This window comes from Balaenoptera borealis (genome assembly GCF_965194805.1).
Source record: "Balaenoptera borealis genome assembly, chromosome: 15".
Lineage (NCBI taxonomy): Eukaryota > Metazoa > Chordata > Mammalia > Artiodactyla > Balaenopteridae > Balaenoptera > Balaenoptera borealis.
Genome location: NC_138871.1, coordinates 45,186,842 through 45,211,544, shown reverse-complemented (window position 1 = coordinate 45,211,544; position 24,703 = coordinate 45,186,842). Strand labels below are relative to the sequence as shown.

At 33.8% G+C, this 24,703-nt stretch overlaps 1 protein-coding gene and 1 long non-coding RNA gene across 11 annotated transcripts in view; one reads left to right on the top strand and one right to left on the bottom strand.

Moving 5' to 3' along the window:
* Positions 1–24,703, bottom strand: part of CCDC88A (coiled-coil domain containing 88A) — a 127,075-nt gene that overhangs the window by 35,202 nt on the left and 67,170 nt on the right. For all 10 annotated transcript variants that reach the window (XM_082357926.1, XM_082357927.1, XM_082357928.1 and 7 more), the window contains 9 exons: positions 22,224–22,305; positions 19,477–19,635; positions 17,863–18,009; positions 17,125–17,269; positions 14,125–14,309; positions 8,353–8,490; positions 5,919–6,989; positions 4,452–4,579; positions 1,581–1,719 (listed from right to left, as the gene is read on the bottom strand). In XM_082357926.1, the coding sequence (XP_082214052.1) occupies positions 1,581–1,719; positions 4,452–4,579; positions 5,919–6,989; positions 8,353–8,490; positions 14,125–14,309; positions 17,125–17,269; positions 17,863–18,009; positions 19,477–19,635; positions 22,224–22,305 (2,194 nt within the window). The remainder of the gene's footprint in view (positions 1–1,580; positions 1,720–4,451; positions 4,580–5,918; positions 6,990–8,352; positions 8,491–14,124; positions 14,310–17,124; positions 17,270–17,862; positions 18,010–19,476; positions 19,636–22,223; positions 22,306–24,703) is intronic.
* Positions 14,226–19,361, top strand: LOC309612502. The gene is made up of 2 exons (XR_014235223.1): positions 14,226–14,335; positions 18,839–19,361. It is a non-coding gene; the product is annotated as an uncharacterized lncRNA (long non-coding RNA).

Below are 24,703 nucleotides of genomic sequence, written 5' to 3'. Positions count from 1 at the left end.
ATTTTAAATCTCTACCTTTTAGACTTGAAATACATCTTATACTAACCCATCCTCAAACCCATTTATTTTCTGGCTTAGTAGCTTCATGAAATTGACTTTATTTGCAATGTAGTGATATTGCTTAACAGGGCAAAAAATTCAGAAAATAAAGCAGATTAATGGCATCTGGCACCAAGTTTTATTTAATTTTTTTGGACAACCCTTTATGTTAACTAAACAAAGTTCCAGAATTTTTTCTGTAACAAAATATGTTTCATGTTAATGTCTGAGACAAACACCAGCAATGATGGTACTGGCAAATGAGGAACAAATCCTTTTCCCTTTCCTGCATGAGAAATTCATCTTTGGGTAACTGTTTCTCTGGAAACCTGGTAAAATTGGAATGTTCTATGTTACCAGGCAAGACTGCTTATGGGAAAAATGATCTCTGATTGCTAAATTGTATTTGTAATTAAGATAACTATAAATATCTAATAGGCAGCTACACCTTTGAACTTCTCTGAGTGCAGCAACTCTTAAATCTTAAGCCTGTGAAGATCTTAAATCCATGCCTTGGAGTTGTTGCAAGAGATGATGACTGCTGTGAAGCATGAAGTCTCAAAGCCAGGGCAGCTCCCACACACAACCAACAGTCATCTGGTGAGAAGATGACTCTCAGACAATTATGTGAAGAGGGACACCTGATAGTGCCCTACCATCAGCTTATATTTCCTATAGTGTTCTGAATCATATGGTTCTAAATGTGGCCTATAGTAAACTTGCTGGTCTGAATGTTTGGTTGACTGTAAAACCATTCCGGGTATGACTACAGAGCTGATAAAAGGGAGAATAAGGCAGAACACGACTCTACCAATCTACCATACACTAACCCTATGGAAAGGGCAAGCCCCTTCAATTTCAGTTTATTCAGGTGGGGAAAATAGTAGCCCCTGCCTCACATACTTCACTGAATAATTCCAAATATCACAAGAAAACAAATTTAGAAAAGACCTCAAATTTTTGAGATCAAGTGCTTTCTTATACCACACATACTATTTCCCTCTACTTGCTATCCTCACACCCATATCTTTGTCTATCAAACTTTTACCTGGATTCTCAATAGGAAAAGAGTGCCCGTGAAGTGTCAGAATCACACTGAGAGTTCTTCCCAATGAAATAAGCCTGCCTCTTCCCCATCCCACTCGCACAATTCTGATATGTCCCTTACTGCATGAGGGACATTCATAGATGAAATAGGATTGAATAAATTATAGTGTATAGACAAAATAGTTTGTTACAAACTACACGACAAAGATCTGTTTAAGAATATTCTAAAACTTAAGAAAAAGAATAGACAAAATGTTAATAAAATTATGTTTCATTTTTATTTTCTACTTTACACTTTTCTGTCCAAATATTTGACAATTAGGGAGTTCCCTGGTGGTCCAGTGGTTAGGACTCGGTGCTTTCACTGCCAGGGCCTGGGTTCAATCCAGGATCAATCCCTGGTCAGAGAACTAAGATCCTGCAAGCCGTGCAGTGGGGCCAAAAAAGAAAAAAAAAAAGACAATTAAAATTCTTTCCAAGGAAGTCACACTTACTGTTTTAAGTTCTTGGCGCAACTGCTGGTTATAATTTGTGGACTCTTCTAATCGAGCTTCTAATGCAGCGATTTTTTCTTCTTTTATTTCAAGGGACTTCTTTAGAGTGGATTCTAATTTTGATTCCAAAAGTTTGTATCTATTATCCAAGTATAAAAATAATATAGTTCATTATTGGAGGTCAGAAAATTATTTTTAAAGATAATTTATGACCACAGATACTGATATTATAAATAGACTTTATAAAATAGTCTTTCTAAAAAAGAAGCAAATTAAATTATCCTGCTCTTACTGCCCACTCCCCCTTTTAAACTATTCCTGGTAATGAAAAAACAAAAAATCACTGAGTAAATCAGTAAATCACAGCTCCAAATTACATTTTAGGCTGTCAAAAGCGAAAATTAGTACTCAAAAAAGGCATCTGGAAGATCTGAGTCTCAAAATATTCCTTTCAGTTTTGTGAGAATAGAATCTATACAAAGAGTAAGTGGATGGATTTATCACATTATTAAGCATTTGTCTATGATATTAATATGTAATGTATTTATACAAGTACATATGAATAGTTGACTTAAAGCTCACTGAAGACTTTACATTCAAGGCATAGAGTACTTGCAGAATACTAAAAAAAAAAGGAATGATATGTTAAGACACAAGATACTGGTGACAGAACAGGAAGAGGAAGATAGATCTGAGTGTCAAAATTTTAGTTATCTTTTTGAATGGTGGGTTCATGAATATTTATATTATTCATAAGGTTTTTTTTTTTTTACAAAAAAGGACAGTTCATGAACACACTTTGAGAGTGAACCACAGACTAGGAATTACGGATTAATCTATTTCTACACCTAAGAACCTCAATGACTAAACCAAATAAAAACCTAAAGTACAAATATGAGAAATTTTTATCATACTCTGCCTCTTAGTGTAACTAATTTGTGTGTATATATTTTCTGCTCAGCCAGATTTTAAGTTCATTGAGAAAAGAGAACAAATCTCACTCATTTTGGTATTGGCTTGAGTCAACAAACAATTTTGAAGCATGTAATGAGTGTGACTTTGGATATATTAAATTTGTGATGCCTGAGTTCTGGACTGTCCAGATAGAGATGTCCAGTAAGCAGAGAATAATATGGGTATTAGCTGAGATGATGGACAGGAATGCTCATGGAATGGATAAGAGGCTTAACAACATAACCCTAGGAAACCATATTGAAAGAGAAGGCACAGGAAAAAGAGCTGTTAAAAGAGAAAGACAAGAGTGATCACATTGCACTCTGTTTGCAATTCCACCACTAAATTTACTTTGTTGCACTCTATCTATTTATACATTCAATTCCACAATTAGACTGTATATTCCTTGATGGCAAGAATAAATATCTTAATAATAACTGTATTTTCAAAGGGGGTCAGACGGAACAACATCAACTGAAAGATGAAAAGGTTAGACTAACAAAAGAATTAGGGATACCATCTGAGATTAGAGGTAAAGACAGATGCAGATACACATAATTCCAAGATGGAGGGGATGGAATGTTAAGGGAATTTATGTCTGTGAACTCTAATTTTCTTTGTGATGTTAAGGTTAACTTACTTGCTGAGAAAGAAGCAGGTTTAGTGGCTTAAGACACTTCGTTTCCTGATCCCCCCGATACGATCATGGTTATTAACTGCTTTCAATTCCCTTTCCTAAAAGTTTTATTTCAATATACATACCCTTATCTCCATATCTAATGCTTTCATTATAAATGAAAATGTGTGGATTAATGAATACACTTACATCTTGCCTAGACTATTACAATAGCTTCCTAAATGGTCTCTGTACCTTCAAATTTGTCCCTTTTCTAATCCATCTATAATGTCACACAGGACTGCTCAACACACCTTTGTGCTTTATTTGCATGGAATGCCCTTCCCCATTTCCACCTTGCAAATTTCTGTCATTCTTCAAGATCCAGCTGAAACATTATTATTTATTTGATGCCTGATAATCAGCAGATAATAAAAGCTTAATTAACATTGATTAATTGTATGAAGTAAGGTTTGGGAAGAGATACCACAGTGTGAAGGGCCCCTCAAGAGCTGGGTTTATAAATGTAAAACAGGGTCAGTTAAGGCAGATGCATGGTTTGCTGTACTTTTTACTCTACATTTAAAATGTCTTACACGTGACAGGTAGAAAATCTGTCTGAATAAAGCAGAGATGCATATTCAGTATCTATATTAAAAGATAGTCAACTAAATTGTCCCTTAACGATGTGTTTAACTCAAAAAATATTTTCTCATGAAATACCTATATAGTAATTAATTCAATTAAGATTGCTTGAATTGATTGCTAGAATAAATGCCTCAAATTACTTCTATTTGTTATTATAGAATTTTTAAAAGTATCAATCTATTCTATTAACTTTGAATATTCTCGAAATTACATAAATAAATCCCATAAAATCAGCATTAATTTTTCCTATATACATTTAATATAAAATATACTTACTAGAACAGTAATAATGGGTAGACAACAAAAATACAAATTATATAGTTACAAAAATTCCAATGAATTAAAATCTAGTGTACAAAAAACAATATTCTTAACAATACACACTTCTATTCTAGCTGGAATCATGTGGCCAACTAGATGCCAAATAGTAGACTACTTGAAAATCCAATTAACTGATAGACTATATTTACCATGGTAAATTCTCTTTAAACCTGTTGAACATTCTCAAATTAAAGTATATAATTTTTTATTCTGTTTGTCAAGCCTTAGTTTTTCACATTATTTTCAACCTTAATTGCTTCTCAGTCTCAAAATTAATGTTTGAAAAACAAAAAAATTATTTCCACTGTTTCTCAGATAGACTTAGTACTCACCTGTCATCAGTACTCTGCTCATCATGTAAGAGTCGCTCTTTATTTAACCCTATCTTCTCAAGCTCATGAGTTAATTTTTCAAGATCATTATTCATTTGCTGAGTCTTCAGTTTTTCACTCACCAAATCCTTATTTTAAAAGTAATGCAAAACTCACATGAGTGTTATGAACATAAACATCCAAGAAATTCAAACAAGATTCCAACTACCACCATCCAGGAATACATACAATTTAAACCAGGAAAGACAGAAATGCTGTTGCTGAGCTTTTCCTTCATGAATAAAAAATAGTTAGGCAACAAAATTATCACCTAGTTCAAAGAGTATTGTTTTCCTTCTTTTATTTTGCTAATAGTTCGTTTTAACTTTTTAGTGTTTAAAGACTAAAAGGAGAAACTTGTACTTGTGATTACACACCTTAGGCTTGAAAACTGTGGGGAAAACAACACATATCCATTAACTTTTTAATAATGAACTAGAACCTTATTGCACATTTCTTCCTATGAATATATGTTGGATATAACACCCTTCTCCCACCACAAGCACCCCTCTCCCAGTGGAAGAGGCCTAAGATATTGAACTGAATAACTAGGGGGAATTCTTAGAGATGGGTCCAGGAACCTATTGTTCATGTCTGTAAGACTGTAGAACAACAGAAAGAAAAAAAAAAAAAAGAAAGGATAATAATGGTCCCTTCTCAATGCCTCTTTAGCAGAAAGGCATATTTCCCAATGTGAACTTCTGTCAGAATGCTAACTAAGATATTTTTCAATTGAACTTAAAGGGTTATCATATATAGTATAGCATAGGGATAGCAAGTAAGAGCCAAGCATGCTATCTCCTGAGCTATACCAACAATTTATTGCCAATCTACTCATAAATTTCAGAATTCTTCTCAACACACAGATCCAACCAACTACCAATTGTTCAACGTTGACCTTTAAATTCAATCTGATTTGCATTCTGTAGCTTAGAAGTCAAAATTCAAGGGGCTTTGAAGTCTGAAAGATCTGGATTTAAATCCAGGAATCCAAATCTACCATTGTGGTCTTAAGTAAGTTACTTAATGTCTCTGAACCTCAGTTTTCTAATCTAATGGAGATAACACCTATAAAGGATTGGCTGTAAAAACTGTCCAGCATTTGGCACATTCAATAACTAGTAGCTATCACATTCAGTAACAGTTTTGATCAAAGGTTTTAATATTACTCTGAAATAAAAGTATAAAATTATAATGTAATAAATAAGTCAGATAACACATGTAAACCTTATTATTACAATTTCTTTAAAAATACAATTTACATTTGCTCCTTAGTTTAACAAAAGTAGGAAACTTGGAAACTGCTTCTAATTCTGAATTTCTACTTTGAACCATAAATAGATGATGCAAATTACTGAGTTAAAACTTAAAGAGCCCTGAGTTAAAAATATAAAAATATTTGTCTGAAATTTAAGTAACTATATTTACCTCTCGTAATGTAACTAAAGTTTTTATATCAATAGTTGCTCTTTTCACGAGCTCCTTATTTTCTTTCTCTAATTCTTTCAGACGAATGCAGGATTCTTTATAAATACCAATCTCTTTGAAAAGTGTTTTGTTTTCTTTTTCCAGATTTCCAATTTTCACATTATTTTCTTCTAATGTGGTATCTTTTATTTCTGCTTGTTGTCGGAGTCTCTTATTTTCCTTCTCCAGTTGTTTCTTATCCTTTTCCAGTTGAGAAGTCTCTTGTTCTAATGATTTGTTTTCTTTTTCTAGCTGTTCTAGTCTTTTGCTAGATATTTTTAACTCTTCTAGGTTTTTTTGCAATGTTTGATTTTCCATCTCTAAGTCTTGTAGTTCACTTTCCAACTGCTGAATTTTTTTATTGCTGTTTTCTAGAGCTTTCTGTAGCCTTTGATTTTCTGTATCTAAACCCTGGTAGCTAACCTCTAAGCGTTCTGTTTTCTTGAAAGATGCTTTCATGAGCTCTAAACCTTTCTTAAGTTGTTCTTTTTCACTTTCCAGTTCTTTGTTTTCTAGTTGTAGCTGAGCCATTTTCATGCTTGCACACTTCAAAGATTCTACATTCCTTCGCAGTTCTAAGTTTTCCTCATCAAGCTGGGAATTCTCTTTCTCTAGGGATTCTAACTGAAAAGTAAGGTTTTTAAAGCTATCCAATGTTTTTTTAAATTTCCTATTTTCTCTTTCTAGCTCTGAATTTTCTTGTTCTAAGGCCTCAATTTTTTCACAAGTAATTTTTAAATTGGTTATCTTTTTCTGTAACAATTCATTTTCTTTTTCAAGATGATGTAACTCATTTTCAAGTTCTTCTGCTCGTTCTCCTTTTTCTTTATAATGTTCCAACTCTTTTCTGATTTGCCTTTTTTCAAATTCAATCTTGCTTAGCTTGCTACTGGTTTCCTTGATAGATTCATGGAGAATTTTATTTTCTTTTTCAATGTCTTTCACCCTTGCTTCAGCACTTATCTGGGAGCGCTGCCTTAAGGAGGACACAGTTTGATTCAGATGTTCATTTTCCTGTTCCAATATTTTAATCTAATTAAAAAAAAGAAAAGAGAAAATTTAAAACTTAACTGAACATGAACTAAATATTTTAACTTACATAGTTTTCCCCCCTCCAAAAACTAACAGAGAAATCACACCATAAAAAGGTGCTAAAACCGTCTACCTTAATTTTAATTCCAACAAATATTTACTGAGAGATCACCATGTACATATACTGCCATGTCTTTAAAGTTCACATCTTTAGGGAATCCATAATGTAAAGGAATGGTTAAGAGAAATGTATTGAATATTAATCAAAATGATCTTTAGATCATTTATGGTTACATGTTTTAAATTCAAATATGAGTACAGGTGAAATGTACATACATATCTTCTTGAAGATACAAGCTTTTACGTTCATTCAATAGATTTCACAATGCGTATACACAGTGAGTCCTCAGTAAATACACTATTTGCTATATGTGCATGTACATTGGTGTGTATCTGTGTGTATTTATTCCCTAAAAGAATTCTAATTTTGAAACATCAAAATAACAAAATCTCTGGTACATTTTAAAACTAGTCCATCCAATTTATACCACGGCCTACTGTAATGGTTCTTAAAATTCGGTGTGTAAAACAATCCCGAGAACCTTGTAAAAGTAGAGATTCATGCTTAGCTCTAGAATTTTTCTTCTGTAGCTCTATGGAAATCTGTATTTTTATAGGTGGCCTGAGGACTATACCTAGATAATACAGAACAAATCATTTTACTTCTTTTTTTTTTTTTTTCCTTTTTGGCCACACCGTGCAGCATGCAGGGTGTGGGATCTCAGTTCCCTGACCAGGGATTAAACCCATGACCCCTGCAGTGTAATCGCAAAGTCCTAACCATTGGACTCTCAGATAAGTCCCCATTTTACTTCTAAAAATTAGAAATTTTAAAACAGCCAGTCACTTAATCTATTCAATTCTCAGTTTCCTCAAGCATAAAATGAGAATAACCAATAAACACTTGAAAGCAAGTACAAAAATATCCAAGATATGTGCTGCCACCACTTGTCCCTCCTTAGTGGGATCAGAGTAGAGCTGCATTTCACCCCAACTTCATTCAGGGACTTTAAAATCTGCAGTTCTATTCCACTGACACTTGAAAGCAATTCAAACACAGGTACCACAAAATTTTATACCAGATAATTATTAAGCACACTGGCAATTTAAAAAATTCTAAGCTTTCCCTTCAACTTGCCTAAAATGCATGGGATAGAAAATGAGGTAAAACCATAGTTATGTTAAAATCTAAAAAATTCTAAAATATTTCCATTTAACATTATTATGAACATTTTGCACAAGCTTTAAAATAACTTGTGTTAATACATTTTAAAATATGTTGCTTAATAGGAAATTTAAGAACCTGTCTCTCTGAATTTTCTCTAAGTGTTTCAATTGTTTTTTCAAGCTGAGCTTTCTCCTTCATTAGATCCTTGCTTAAATTCTGACAATTCTGAAGACTTTGCTTTTCTTGAATAATCTCATTTTCAAGAATTTCAACCTGGAGAAAATGAAATCACAAAACAATATATCATTAAATATTTCACAATAGTGGAAACATGTAAAAACAAAAGCTAATCATTGAATAAAGGATAGAACACAGTTTTAATACTCAAATGGTGAAATTTAAGAATTTCATAGAAAAATTCAAGTATTGATAACATTCCAAGCTAATTTTAGCAGCTGTATAAAACGTACAGAACATGACTATCTTTCTTATCCTCTGCATCTTTGAGGGCAAAGTTCTACTTCTAAACACAAACATAACTAAATATATACACACGTGCCATATGAAGAATGTACAAATCTTATTGAAAACTCTCTTGGCTTGAATGGATTTATAAAGTGAAATTTTAATTAGTCAAGGAATTTCAGTGCTCAAGAAGGAACAGGTGAGAAAATGAGGAAACAAGAAGGGACTTGGATTAAAATAAAAAGAAAAGAGAAAGAAAAAAGGAGACTACTAGAGAAAAATAAGGTCTGAACAAAACTCCAGCAAATACTTAAATTATACATTTAAATTTATTGTGAATTACACATTTTAAAGATATAATAAAGTATGAGGTTAATAAGTATGAAAAAGCAAATTCAACTTCAAAATATGCCGAACTATTGATTTCCCATTATATAACATATTCAAACCAGGTAATAAAAAAAAATAAAGAAGATTTGGGTATGTAAAATACTCCATTTCAAGTTTAAATATTACTTAAATCCTTATATTAATAGTAAGGAACTCTAAGAAGTAATATCTCAAAAGCATCAAGTCACAAATCTAATCCAATAACTCAATTCAACATTAATTTACACAATCAGGAAACTTTAAGCTATTAATAACTAATCTGGTTCTCCCATTATTGATTGAAATATATGGATAGTAGTTATTTAATTAAATGCATCTGTTGTGTTATGGAATTCAAGTGAAACATTCAGCTTACAAAAGATATTCAATGAATTGATCAAAAATTGCTGGAATCATAAGAATTTACTAATTAGATTAGAAGCTAATTTCAAAATCAAATTTCCAGATCCAATTATAGTGACAAAAATAAAACTGTTCCAAATTCTAATTGGTCACTCTTACTTTAACACTATATTTATTGTGAAATACTTATTAAGATTATTTGGTTAATGAACTAAAGATGATGCAAAAATGTTTTAAAAGAGTAAAATCTTGCAAGAAAATCAAGGAGTCTAGTCTATCTGCATTATCAAAGGCAGTAGTTCTCAAGGCATGGCTCCAAAACAGCAGGATAAGCATCCCCTAGGAACTTGTTGGAAATGAGAATTCTTAGCCCCCACCCCAGACCTACCAAATTACAAGCCCTGGGCATAGAGCTCAGCAATCTGTACCTTAACAAGTCCTGAAAGTGATTCTGAGGCATACCTGTTCAAAACTACAGGTCTAAAAATTAGAGGGATTTTCATAACCGAGTCTAGAAACCCAGGATCCATCGAAGGAAAAACTAGGCATGGCTGACTACAAATAGAAATAAAAATTAATTCATAAGGACACATGTTTAAGAATATTTATTACAGTATTGTTCACAGTGACCAAGAACTGGAAACAAAAGTGAAAGCACATTTTAGAGAGTATATGTGATGGGAGGGGTTCATGATAAAAATATCAGGTATGCTTTTATGATTTCTATTTATGTATTGTGTGTGTGTCTGTGTATGTGTGTGTGTGTAGGCAGAAAGATATGCAAAAATAAATTCCTTGGTCTAACTGTCCCACAGTTGGAAAACAGAATATCTCAGAGATATTGCGGGTTTGGATCCAGACCACCGCAATAAAGTAAATACCGCAATTAAATGAGTCACATGAATTTTACGGTTTCCCAGTGCATATAAAAGCTGTGTTTACACTACGCTGTAGTCTATTAAGTGTGCAATAGCATTATGTCTAAAAAAACAATGTACACACCTTCAAATACTTTACTGCTAAAAATGTTAACCATCATCTGAGCCTTCAGCAAATCATAATCTTTTTGCTGGTGGAGGGTCTTGCCTAGTTGTTGATGGTTGCTGACTGACCAGTGTAGTAGTTGCTGAAGGTTGAGGTGACTATGCAATTTCTTAAAATAAAACAATAAAGTTTGCTGCGTTGATTGACTCTTCCTTTCATGAATGATTTCTCTGTAGCATGCAATGCCATTTAACAGCATCAGAACATTTTTCAAAATTGGAGTCCAAAATTGGAGTCACTTCTCTTAAATATTGCCACTGCTTTATCAACTTTATGTAATATTCTAAGTCCTTTGTTATCATTTCATCTATCTTCACAGCATCTTCACCAGTAGATTCCGTCTCAAGAAACCACTTTCTTTGCTCACACATAAGAAGCAACTCCTAATCCATTAAAGTTCTATCATAAGAGTGCAGCAATTCAGTCACATCTTCAGGCTCCATTTCTAATTCAGGTTCTCTTGCTATTTCCTCCACATCTGACAAACTTCCTCCACTGAAGTCCTGAACCCCCCCAAGTCATCCATGAGGGTCAGAATCAACTTCTTTCAAACTCCTATTAATGTTGTTACTTTGACCTCTTCCCATGAATCACGAATGTTCTTAATGGCATCTAGAATGGTGAATCCTTTCCAGAATGTTTTCAATTGACTTTGCCCAGATCCATCAGAGGAATCACCTTCTATGGCACCTATAGCCTTAAAAAATATATTTCTTAAAGAGTAAGACTTGAAAGTCGAACTTACTCCTTGATCCATGGGTTACAGAATGGATGTTGTCTTAGTGGGCATGAAAACATGAATCTCATTGTAAGTCTACACCAGAGCTCTTGGGTGACCAGGTGCATTGTCAATGATCGGCAGTATTTTGAAAGGAATTTTTCTTTGAGCAGTAAGGTCTCAAAAGTGGGCTTAGAATAGTCAGTAAATCATACTATAAACAGATGTGCTGTCACCCAGGCTTTGTTGTTCCACTGAGAGCGCACAGGGAAAGTAGATTAAGCAGAATTCTTAAGGGCCCTAGGATTTTTGAAATGGTAAATGAGCACTGACTTCAGTTTCAAGCCACCAGCTGCATTAGCCCCTTACCAAGAGAGTCAGGCTGTCCTCTGAACCTAGGCACTGACTTACTCTCTCTAGCTATGGAAGTCCTAGACAGCATCTTCTTCCAATAGAAGGCTGTTTTGACTACGCTGAAAATCTACTGTTTAGTGTAGCCACCTTAATTAATTATATTAACTAGATATTCTGGATAATTAAATACAGCTTCTACATCAGCACGTGCTGCTTCCTGTTGTACTTTTATGTTATGTAGACAGCTTCTTTCCTTCAATCTCACAAACCAACCTCTGCAAGGTTCAAACTTTTCTTCTGAAGCTTCCTCACCTCTCTCAGGCTTCAAAGAATCAAAGAGAGGGCATTGCTCTCGATTAGGCTTTGGCTTAAGGGAATTTTGTGGCTCGCATGTCTTCTATCCAGACTACTAAAACTTTCTCTGTATCAGCAATAATGCTCTTTCACTTTCTTATCATTCAGATATTCACTGGAGTAGCACTTTTAATTCCCTTCAAGAACTTTTTCTTTGCATGCACAACTTGGCTAACTGGTGCAGGAGGCCTATCTCTCAGCCTGTCTTGGCTTTCAACACACCTTCTTCACTAAGCTTAATCATTTCTAGCTTTTGATTTAAAGTGAGAGACGTGCGACACTTCCTTTCACTTGAACACATAGAGACCACTGTAGGTTATTAACTGGCCTAATTTCAATATTGTTGTGTCTCAGGGAATATGGAGGGCCAAGGAGAGCGAGAGAGACGGGGGACTCACCAGTCAGTGGAGAAGTCAGAACACACACACCATTTATGGGTTAAGTTCACTATCTTATATGGGTGCAGTCTGTGGCACCCCCAAACAATTACAATACTAACATCAAAGATCACTGATTAGACATCACCATAACAAATACAATAACAATGAAAGAGTTTGAAATATTGTGAAAATTACCAAAATGTGACACAGAGACACGAAGTAATAAACAAATGCTGTTAGAAAAATGGTTCTGATAGATCTGTCTGAAGCAGGGTTGCTTTAAACTTTCAAGTTGTAAAAACCACAATTATCTGTGAAGTGAAATAAAGTAAAATGCAATAAAAAAAAGGTACACTTGTATTTCTGTTCAAAGTCTAGTTAAAATTCAGGTTTCATAATCCCTAAATTGTGGTATCTAAATACCACTTCCCACTAAAAGGAACAAGGGCTTTTTGGAGAAATCGCTGTTTTCAGGACTGAGGCAGGAAATGTTTAAAAGAACACTTTGTCATGGTAGAAAGCAAGGAAGCTCTCCAGGAGTGCTAAGGTCATGTCATAAGGATTCAGGAAGCAGCTTAAAGAGTTGGGAGAGTAAGAAAAATAAATACAGTGTATTAAAATCCTTTAAATATTTTTAAATCCATGAGTTCATAACGACACTAAAACAAACAACAAACTCACTCATTAACTATCTCAGGAGGATATGAGAGAACTGACTCATTACTAGGAAACTGGTAAATAAAGGTAAAGAATCAAACATTCATCCTACTTTACCCCTAAGAGCTGTTCTCAGAGTAACCAGTGGTGGTTTTATTTTTTTAAACCAATAGTTTCTAAAAAGAAAAGTTGGCCTTCCCTGGTGGCACAGTGGTTGAGCATCTGCCTGCCAATGCAGGGGACACGGGTTCGAGCCCTGGTCTGGGAAGATCCCACATGCCACGGAGCTACTAAGCCCGTGAGCCACAATTGCTGAGCCTGCGCGTCTGGAGCCTGTGCTCCGCAACAAGAGAGGCCGCGATAGTGAGAGGCACGCGCACCGCGATGAAGGGTGGCCCCCACTTGCCGCAACTAGAGAAAGCCCTGGCACAGAAACGAAGACCCAACACAGCCATAAATAAATAAATAAATAAACATTAAAAAGAAAAGTTTTTTCTTATAGAAATACTCTAGCTACCAAATTAAGAAGGGATGATATAATATCAAGATTTTGTAACCTCTGATTAATTCAAGGATCTAAGCAAATGATTTTCTATGACAACTAACATCACAGAAAGAGAGACAACCAGACATGTGCCACCTGTTTGAGGTTTCTTCAACAGAAAACTTTCTAGGAAAGAAGAGTCAATCTATAGACTAAAAAAGACTTAAGGGACACATCAATTGACTGAATGCACTGATCTTATTTGGATTCACATTCAAATAAAATATTTTTTAAAAATCTTAATAGATTTGGAAAAATTTAAATGCTGGCCCAAAACTAAGATTTTTTAAGTGTGATAATGTCACTGTTCTTTTTTTAAAAACTTCCTTACTTTTTAGAGATTTATACTGAGATATTTATTGGTGAAATAGTACGACATCTAGGATTTACTTCAAAATCATCTAGTGGCTGTTAGGAGAGTATCAAGGGTAGACGTAAGACTGGCTATAAGTTAATAATTATTGAAGCTGAATGAATGAGTCCAGAGCTGAATGAGTTCATTCACTTCACACTTTGTAAGTTTGAAATTTTATATAATAAGTTAAAATAATATTGAGGGTACACTAAAAGCTGGAAAATAAATGTTCTATCTCAGTGCTATTTATTTACACTTTTACATATACTTTTTTACATTACATTAAATATTAATTTTTATTTACCTTCTTACTTAGTCTTTGATTTTCTTTTTCAATTTTCAGGATCTTGGAAGTGGTGCCTTCTGCAGAATCCATAGTACTCCGAAGCTCTTCTACAGTTTTTGTCAAACTCTGATTTTCCATCTCCAACTTCAACAACCTACTTGATGTCAATTCATTTACCTCATGGCCCAAGGATTTTTGTGGTGCTATAATATTGAAAAATACGTCACTGGTAAAACTATGTTTACTCTTCATTACTTAAAATATTTAGTGTAAATACATGAAATCACCTGGTCCTTAACTTTATAAAAAATTTATAAAGTTATGCAAGATAGACACAATAAGAGATATAAAATACAGGTAAATATTGAATTTCTAATGCATCCATAAGCATTCTAGTGAAAAAAAAAGTACAAAATTTAGACTGAAGTGACTAGACTTTCAGTTCTAGTTCCATGAGAAATTAACTTTAATCTCAATGACTCTTGGGTTACTTTGACAAAATATAGTTATTACTCTGTGTATCTAAGAGAGTCATTGTGTGACTCAAATAAGAAGTATAAAGCATATCCTACACCACACTTTCAAAGATAAAGGAAAACAGTTTGAGGGGGAAAAAAATCCTAATCTGATTCTGAGAAAGGCAAGACAGTACTATACACTGGTCACTTCAAAAAAGTCTTTCTCTAAATGAAGAATCCTGGCTAATTATGTATAAACAGCAACATGCAGTCCATTTTGCCAACAGAAATCATCTTTCTAAGTAGCTTTCAGCATTCTGTTTTTTAAAATAAGAAAACTCAGTTTCGACTTCTGTAAATGATGCTCTCCAGTAAGCCAAAAATAATTATTTTTAATAACCCTATAACAGACTCATTAAATATTTTGATGATATAAAAATATTAGGATTTACAAATGAAATATGACACTTAGAATTTATTTTGAAATCCTAGACTTCAGGAAGGGAAATAAACAGAAATACAGGAGGGAATTTCTGGGTCTGTCTACTTTTGCGTACGTTTGAAATCCTCCATCATAAAAAGCAAAGAAACACACACACACAAACATGTAGCCACATAAGTCATACATTCTTTTAAAAATTAGGTAGAGTAAAATATCCCCTAGATTTTAAGTAAAGAAAGCCTCAATTCTTATTTCAAGCTTTTGTTCTAGTCAGCACATTGTTAATCTTTTATTAAAAGCTAGTATACTAGGTAGTCATTGACTTTTTATAAATTCCATTAGTTGTCCAAGTCTTCTTAAGTACAACTCTAACTGCATGATTTGAGGTCATGCATTTCAATCAAACAAGATCAGGCTACAAAACATGATATGCCTTAATAAAGCTTTCAATACTACATGCTTTGAGGAAGCTTCCAGTCAGACTACAAAGACTTTAAAAGGATACTTACGACACATTTTTAACATGGGAGATTGTCTACGTTATATTCTTAGATGAAAAAAGGAACCTTAATTGTATATACACACTGATCTGCTGATATAAAAGATAACCCTGCGTGTGTAGGAAAATTCTAGAAGCAAATTTTGTGAAATGTAAAAGGCAAGAAATTATTAGTGACTTTGATTTCCTTCTTTATATTTTTCCAGAGTTTGCAAATTTTCTAGAAAGTCCCTTGTATAGTTAAAAAAAAAACTATGCCACACTAAATGAATTTTATGTTCTATGACCCCCGCAAAACAAATGTGATATAATGATAATAATAATAATAAAAAACACTCAAATGCTTACTATTTACTAGGCACAGTTCTAAAGGGCTTCATTAACAAATTCAACCCTCACAACAACCCTATAAGATAGTACTTACTATTATTATCCCCACTTAACAGGTGAGAAAACTCCTAACAGTGTTAATTTTAACTAATATAATAGTAGAAAACATTTAAGTCTGAATTGTTTTCTTTGTAACTAAATTCACATGGAATACAGTAAAAAAGTTCCACAAATATTTTAAGTAACACGTCCCAGCAAATTCATTCTCAGCTGAATATAGTTACTTACTATGAAGTCAATTTACATGGGGTCCCAGAATCCGGAATTAGGTTCTCAAGTGTAAAATTAGGAAAAGCCTAATAGTAATAAATATGATGAGTCATCTGTAGAAGTAACTTCTTTAAGCGCCAGGTTATAAGCTCTTTCAGACCTTATGTCTACCTCACCACTATATCCTCAGGGCCTGGTATAATATTTTACACATGGTAGGTGCTTAATAAATATCTGCTGAAGGAAGAAAAACAGGTATAATAATCTAAATACTGGGTAACTAAGGAATTAGGGAACCAGTCTAATTCAAATAAATGTGACCTGGGTATAATTTAAATAAAGTATTGTATAGCAGTATTAGTAAACTCAAAGCTTTAACACAAAAAGCCACATTGTATGTGTGTGCCCCAGCTTTAATAAAGAGGACAAGTTAATGTGGAGCCTAGGAAATAGAGCCGAAAGTTAAAAATTTATCTGGGGTCTTTCATTACCTCCAGGGTATAAATGGTAGGTATAATCCTAAAATCCAACATATTGATGAAAGTAGCCATAAAGATCCTTAACTTGCTTTATTCTGGCTACATATTCACCAAAGAATATTCCCACTGCATTCTGATTTCCTATTTAGGTTTGCCTAAAGTCAAAGAACATGGTGACCAGCTAATGACTTTTCTTTTCTATTTAGTAGATGGCTGTATCTCTCAAAATAAAGTAATAAACTGATATCCCAGTTTATTGTGATATGAACATGAAATTGTGCCTAAACAACTGATCGAATCTGCTACTGCACTCAAAGTTGAGTTGTAAGACATGCAAAGATAAGGACCAGACCCAGGCATGTGGAAATTAACATATTACTCTGTGAAATTCTATCTAGGGAGATATGTGGCCTTTTGCGACATCTCCAACCAGGGAAAATAAAGAACAGCAATGAAATATCCAGAAATGTAAGCATAAATACAACTTCATTTATTCATTCATCCATTTAAATTAAAAAAAAAAAAGAGTATTGGAAATACCTTCAGAAATTTCACTAGTTCTGGATATTTGTTCCAGCTCCCAGCCAAGATGTAATGATTCGTCCATACTTTGTTTCTGTGCCATTTCCAAAGTCATATTTTCTTCCATTAATTCTTCAATCTTTTTTCTATCCATATCACGCTCCTTTTTTATTGGCAGGGAGTAGGGAGAGAAAAGAAAGCTAAGAAACAATACAATTTCAAGCTAATATTTTATTACTTATAACTTTCATTTATCAGAAACTGTATAATGAGATAAATTGTGAGTTCCTTAAAACTGTCACAATTTGAAGCTAATAATCAATTATAATTATTACTGCTGGTCACTAAACTGATCAGGTATCTGACATCCTTTTATAGTGATCTTTGGGGACACTGAAAACACCTCTTCATAGTCATTATATTGTTTTAATGATATAACAAATGATTTCTGACCCAATGATAAATTTTAGCAAATAGTTGTATTTCTATATTCTAAAGGAGTGTTTGCACAACGGCTTATTAGGGTTTTCCAAAAAACAGTAGTCAAAATTAATAAATAACACCCCTCTGTAACAAAAGCATAAATTTCTACTACTTCTGAATTTATATAAAATTGGAAGCATCTAATTTATTTAGCTATCTCTTCTCTGTTAAGGCCTTAAGGACACTAGCCATTCTTGTCACTATAGGAAAATCAGATAAATCTTAGAATTTTTACTTAGAGGCCATGTAATAGATCTACCTTATAATACGTACCATTTCCATATCATGCAGTTTAGCCTTCAGTTGTAAATTTTCTTTTTCTAATTCATGTAATTTATCAGAACGAGCTCGAGTTCCTTCTAATTGGTCTTCCAACATGGTTTTTGTTTCTAATAAAACTTGATTGTCTTCTTTTAATTCCTATAAACATTTCAAGTAGGCTTTATTTGTCACAAATACATTAATATGTTAATTTTTTAAAGCTCTGAAACATAAAAATTCTTTATTATAAAGTAAGACATTAAGCTGTCTTTATCAACAGTTCTATGCAAGAGTAAAGCTACTGAATAACAGAAATATAGTTGGTTTCATTTTATTTCCCAGAATTTAAGTTATTATATAAACAAAATACTCAGTACTTACATTAGGATCAATAACACGACTATAATTTCACATGAAATTGTCAGGGTATATTTAAATTCCTAAGTCACAAGGATAAGGAACTCAGTATAAGTATCTTCCAGATATTTAAGACACCAATCGCCATAGAATCAGGGCTTAATTTATTTACTGAAATAGATTTAGGTTTCTCTCTACTTGAAAGTGAAGAATTTGGGGGTTTTGAGTAAAATACCAAGACTTGAATTAAGACTCACAGAATCATAAACCAAGGCTTTTATCAATAAATATTTTACATAAACATCTTTAAACTCCTACGTATGTTTTGAAGACATGTTCACAAATCTATATTGCTAAGTTTAAGCCTACCGTTTATAAGCTGAAGTCAAGAGAAAGTATATTAAAACAGTGGCATCCATGAGGATCCCTTAATAGTGCCATGCATACGCCTATTTAAACAATTAACAAAGAACTAATATACACCTTATCTTTGCACTCTATTGGGTCTATTTTCTGGTAACATTCAGGCTAAGTTCTAACTTTCTGTTATAATGTTTTCATTTCCTGATTTAGCATACTCCTTCTTTCTTATCCCCATATTAAAACTGACCAAAATCTTCTCTGTTTACAGACGATGAAGAAATCACGGAGAAAGGAAAAAAGAATGCCAAGAAGCAAGGATTTTCAAATTCTTGCTGTCAAACTCAACTTCATGTAACACAGAACTGCAACCATTAACTAAGAAAAATTGTTTTTTCTAATTTGTTCATATATATATATATATATATATATAAAGAGAGAAGACAAATGGGGGTGGGAGGGAAGAAAGAGACAGAGAGGTGGGGGGAGGGGGAGAGAGAGAGAGAGGGAGACAGATATTGATTTCGTCTTCATTGATCCTAATTTAGTATTCTGAGTTGAGCAGCAATCAGAAATATGTTTCGCACTCACTTCTAGGAACGAGTTAGAAATTAGTAGAGATATATACTTTATTTTGATTTCAAAAGTCTTCGCTACATATAATACTAAATAAAGGAATGAAAGAAGAGCCCCAAAGAATTCAATAAAATGAATAGCATCCAAAAATCCCTTTTTACCAGTCTAAACAATATGCTGATCTATCATAAAATAAACACCTGATGCTATTTACAGTTTGCTCAATATTTCAAGAGTTCCTTACATTTATTAAAGTGTATTTTAAATGCATTTTGAAAAATCATAATACTTCTAAAGAAAAGAACTGTGAATGGTTTAAATTACGTAACATACCTCAACTCTTGCCTTATAAAATTCAATATCATGTAGCCTCTCTTTGTATCTGCTAACTTCACTTTCAAGCTTATCAACTCTGACGGCCTTCTCCCGAAGCGCATCTAATTCATCTCGATACATTCTTGCAGAACGAGCATCCGAAAGCAAATTCATGTTCTAAATATAAACAAATATTAATATTTAAAATATTATTTTCTATTTTCAAATTGATAATCCTTGGGTTGTACAATTTGAAGAATTTACCAAAAACACACACAAAAAAACAATGACTTGTGTACTTTTTTTTTTGGCCGCGCCCTGTGGCATGTAGGATCTTAGCTCCCCGACCAGGGATCGAACCCGTGTCCCCTGCATTGGAAGCGCAGAGTCTTAACCACTGGACCACCAGGGAAGTCCCTGACTTGTGTACTTTATCATTATTATTTTTAAATTACTTATTTATTTGCACCGGGTCTTTGTTGTGGGAGGCGGGCTCCTTAGTTGCGGTTCACCAGCTCCTTAGTTGCGGCACATGAGGTCCTTAGCTGTGGCATGCAAACTATTAGTTGCGGCATGCGTGTGGGATCTAGTTCCCTGACCAGGGATCGAACCCAGGCCCCCTGCATTGGGAGCGCAGAGTCTTATCCACTGCACCACCAGGGAAGTCCCTGACTTGTGTACTTTAGAAGTGTGATTTTTGTGGGACGAGAAGGCCAAGTGGTTAAGGCGATGGACTGCGAAAAGTGTAAATTCAATGGTATATAAATTACACCTTAATTATTTTTTTAAAATGAGGAGATAAAAAAGCCTTTTTTTAAACCAGGAATAAGAAGTATTTTAAAAATATATGTTTCTAGGGACTTCCCTGGTGGTCCAGTGGCTAAGACTCCGTGCTCCCAATGCAGGGAGAGCGGGTTTGATCCCTGGTCAGGGAACTAGATCCCACATGCTGCAACTAAAGATCCCAAATGCAGCAATGAAGATCCCGCACATGGCAATGAAGATCCTGCATGCTGCAACTAATACTCAGTGCAGCTAAATAAATAAATAAATATTAAAAAATAATAATAAAAATTTTTTAAATATATGTTTCTATACAAAAATAAAAGCATATGCTTGTATACAAACTTTTATATATAATGTTCTCCATTAAGAATGTAAAAAATATTCAGGATATTTTAAAGTAAGTAAACCTCTCCTCAACATAACCATTTGCAATGAATTTAAGGTGAAAAGTTAACTTTAAAATGTCAGATAGTAAAAACACAGAAGAGGCAAACTGTTCCAAAAGTTGATCATTAGTTACTTTAGAGAAATAATGTTTCTACCCAGACATGTTACCAAAATCCTGCTGAGTTTTTAATACTTTCACATGAATGATTACTTGCATATGATTAGTACATATCTTTACGCCATTTGAAATAAGTATTAAAATTCAACCTTTTAAAAGCCCTCTTGTAATCCTTTGAGTAGCAGTAATCAAAGTGTGATCCAGGGAAATCTGTGGGTTCCTGAAACCCTTCCAGGGAATTCATGAGGTCAAAACTATTTTCATAATAATAATACTAAGACAGTACTTGCTGTTTTCACTCTCATTCTCTCACGAAGGGACAGTGGAGTTTTTCAGAGGCTACATACATGGCATGTGATATCTTAACAGATTGAATGAAGAAATATTCAATAGATATGAGAATCTGGTAGTCTTCAATTAATCCAGGCATTTAAAAAAGAGATTTGCAATAATATAAAACACTACTATTCTTCTAATTTTTTTTTGTTTTGGAAAATAATGGTTATTTAATTACTATATAATTTTTATGTTAACATGGAGTGGATTGAGTATTATTTTTAAATGAATTAATAAATACTTTTTAAATTCTTAGTTTTAATTTCAAATATAGTAAATTCCAGTAAAGAGAATACACGTTAAATAATCCTCATTAATCTTCAAGAGTAAAGAAGGGTCTTGAGACCAAAACGATTGAGAATGACAATTTTAGATGGAACACAAATACAAAAAAACCCTGCTACCAAGAAGTGGAATAGCAGCAACAGCAAATCTAAAACTAAAAATTATGATCCCTAGATTCATTCATCTAGAAAGGTCCCAGTTTATGATCCCGCAAGTGAAATGTTCCCTGAATTTAAAATGGCAGGTTAGGTGAAGTAAGGAGAAGAAATAATTGTCCAGCCTTACCCCAATCCTTACCATTTATGGGTTAAAGAAGACCTCTTGTACTACCTCTAAATGATAACGAAACATTACAGAGTAATTAAAAGAAGCAAATTCTTAAACAGTCTTGGTTCAAGATGAAAAAACACAAAGCATTAGAAAAAAAAATAGTCTTTAAAAAAGTAAAAGTTTGGATCTTATTTAGTAGAAACAGTGAAAAATTAAAAAGCATTCTGTCATATATAAGGTTAACATAAAGCACCATCAGAGAGCAGAGACCTAGAGTTGTTCCAGCTTCCAAGCCCACAGAAGCCAATACATAAAAAAGAGAAACCTGGAACTGCACCAGTCCTAAGAGGCTCCTTGGAATCTTAGCAAAGTTTGAATAGAACTAATAGAGAAAAAAGAAAACTCCAAAGACCTTTCTAGTTTTGATTTCTAGTTTTGGTTGTGGCATTTTTGAAGAGAGAAACACTGAAAAAGTCATTGGATCTCATGAAACCTCAGTAAGCAGTAAGGCAAATGTTATATATTATAAGGACAAAAATCAATTTCCAATTGATCCTATATAATAAAAGTTCCAGGTACAAACCTCTTGTTGCAGCCTTTTTAGTTCTATTTCCATTTGCTCAAGTTCTTGTTTACAGTCCAACAACTGTTCAGTCTTTTCCTCCCTTAAATGCAAAAAATATTTATTAAATAACAAACTTAATGCTTTGAAAACTATGATCATCATCTGTATCAATACAAACTTATTATCATTATTAAACATCTAGTTTAACATAGTACTGGCCATAACCCCAACCTAGGGAAAAAGACAAAGAAATTGGTATTAGGAATTTATATGACTGGATGTCATGATACTCTCCCTTAAAGTTCTCCAAAGGCTAAGAACCTCAGTGACTAATGTCCTCATAGTTCATAAGGTAGCTTCTCTCTCTTCATCTTTTCTGCCATCCCCCAATTCTCACTCTCCTTTAGCTTTCTCCCTCTCTGCCTAGTCAAAGACAAATAAGCTGGAAGAGTTTTTATGAAAGGCAATACTATCTGGGTCTGAGACTTCTAACGGTCTCCAAACTATTTTCAACATTTACAATGACCTAAAGAAAATGATACACTGCCACACAGATACATAATACATTTTTGACCAGAGACGTATTACAGCTACAGGAGTTAGTTTCTGCAAAAATCCCCCTGTTAAAATCTTTATCTCTGTTGGTTTCTTCCCTGTAATCTAGACATCTTTGTATTCCTCCTACTATACACTTTTTTCTTTTTAAATTGCTTTACTTCTAACTCCCATTTTCTATCTCCCCTTCAGAGCCAAGCTCCTCAAAGTAAGTCTCCACTCACTATCTCTACTTGTCCATCTTCTGTTCTTAAATTAGAACAAGTAAATGTTCATTGTGTAAAACAATCTGTTTCTAACATCTTATACCCTGCTTATGTTTAAAATTTATTTTCACCAGAAACATTTTTTATTGAAGTATACTTGATACACAATGTTATGTAAGTTATGGATATATACTACAGTGATTCACAATTTTTAAAAGTTATACTCCATAAAATATTGGCTATATTCCCTGTGCTGTACACAATATATCCCGTAGCTTATTTTATACATAAGTTTGCACCTTTTAATCCCCTACCCTTATGTTTCCCCTCCCCCTTCCCTCTCCCAACTGGTAACCACTGGTTTGTTCCCTGTATCTATGAGTCTGTTTCTTTCTTGTTATATTCACTAGTTTGTTTCATTTGTTAGATTCGACACATAAGTGACATCATACAGTATTTGTCTTTCTCTGTCTGACTTATTTCACTTAGCATAATACCCTCCAAGTCCATCCACGTTGTTTTAAACGGCAAAATTTCATTCTTTTTATGGCTGCATAGCAGTCCATTCTATGTATATATACCACGTGTTCTTTTTTTTATTTTAACATCTTTCTTGGAGTATAATTGCTTTACAATGGTGTGTTAGTTTCTGCTTTATAACAAAGTGAATCAGTTATACATATACATATATCCCCGTATCTCTTCCCTCTTGCGTCTCCCTCCCTCCCACCCTACCTATCTCACCCCCCAGGTGGTCACAAAGCACCGAGCTGATCTCCCTGTGCTATGCGGCTGCTTCCCACTAGCTATCTATTTTACATTTGGTAGTGTATATATGTCCATGCCACTCTCTCACTTTGTCCCAGCTTACCCTTCCCCCTCCCTGTATCCTCAAGTACATTCTCTAGTAGGTCTGGGTCATTACCCCCGTCTTGCCCCTAGGTTCTTCATGACCCTTTTTTTTTTTGTTTTAAAAATAGATTCCATATATATGTGTTAGCATAAGGTATTTGTTTTTCTCTTTCTGACTTACTTCACTCTGTATGACAGACTCTAGGTCCATCCACCTCACTAGAAATGACTCAATTTCGTTTCTTTTTATGGCTGAGTAATATTCCATTGTATATATGTGCCACACCTTCTTTATCCATTCATCTGTTGATGGACACTTAGGTTGCTTCCATGTCCTGGCTATTGTAAATAGAGCTGCAATGAACATTGTGGTACGTGACTCTCTTTGAATTACGGTTTTCTCAGGGTATATGCCCAGTAGTGGGATTGCAGGGTCGTACGGTAGTTCTATTTTTAGTTTTTTAAGGAACCTCCATACTATTCTCCATAGTGGCTGTATCAATTTACATTCCCACCAACAGTACAAGAGGGTTCTCTTTTCTCCACACCCTCTCCAGCATATATTGTTTGTAGATTTTTTGATGATGGCCATTCTGACTGGTGTGAGATGATATCTCATTGTAGCTTTGATTTGCATTTCTCTAATGATTAATGATGTTGAGCATTCTTTAATGTGTTTGCTGGCAATCTGTATATTTTCTTTGGAGAAATGTCTGTTTAGGTCTTCTGCCCATTTTTGGACTGGGTTGTTTGTTTTTCTGATATTGAGCTGCATGAGCTGCTTGTAAATTTTGGAGATTAATCCTTTGTCAGTTGCTTCATTTGCAAATATTTTCTCCCATTCTGAGGGTTGTCTTTTCATCTTGTTTATGGTTTCCTTTGCTG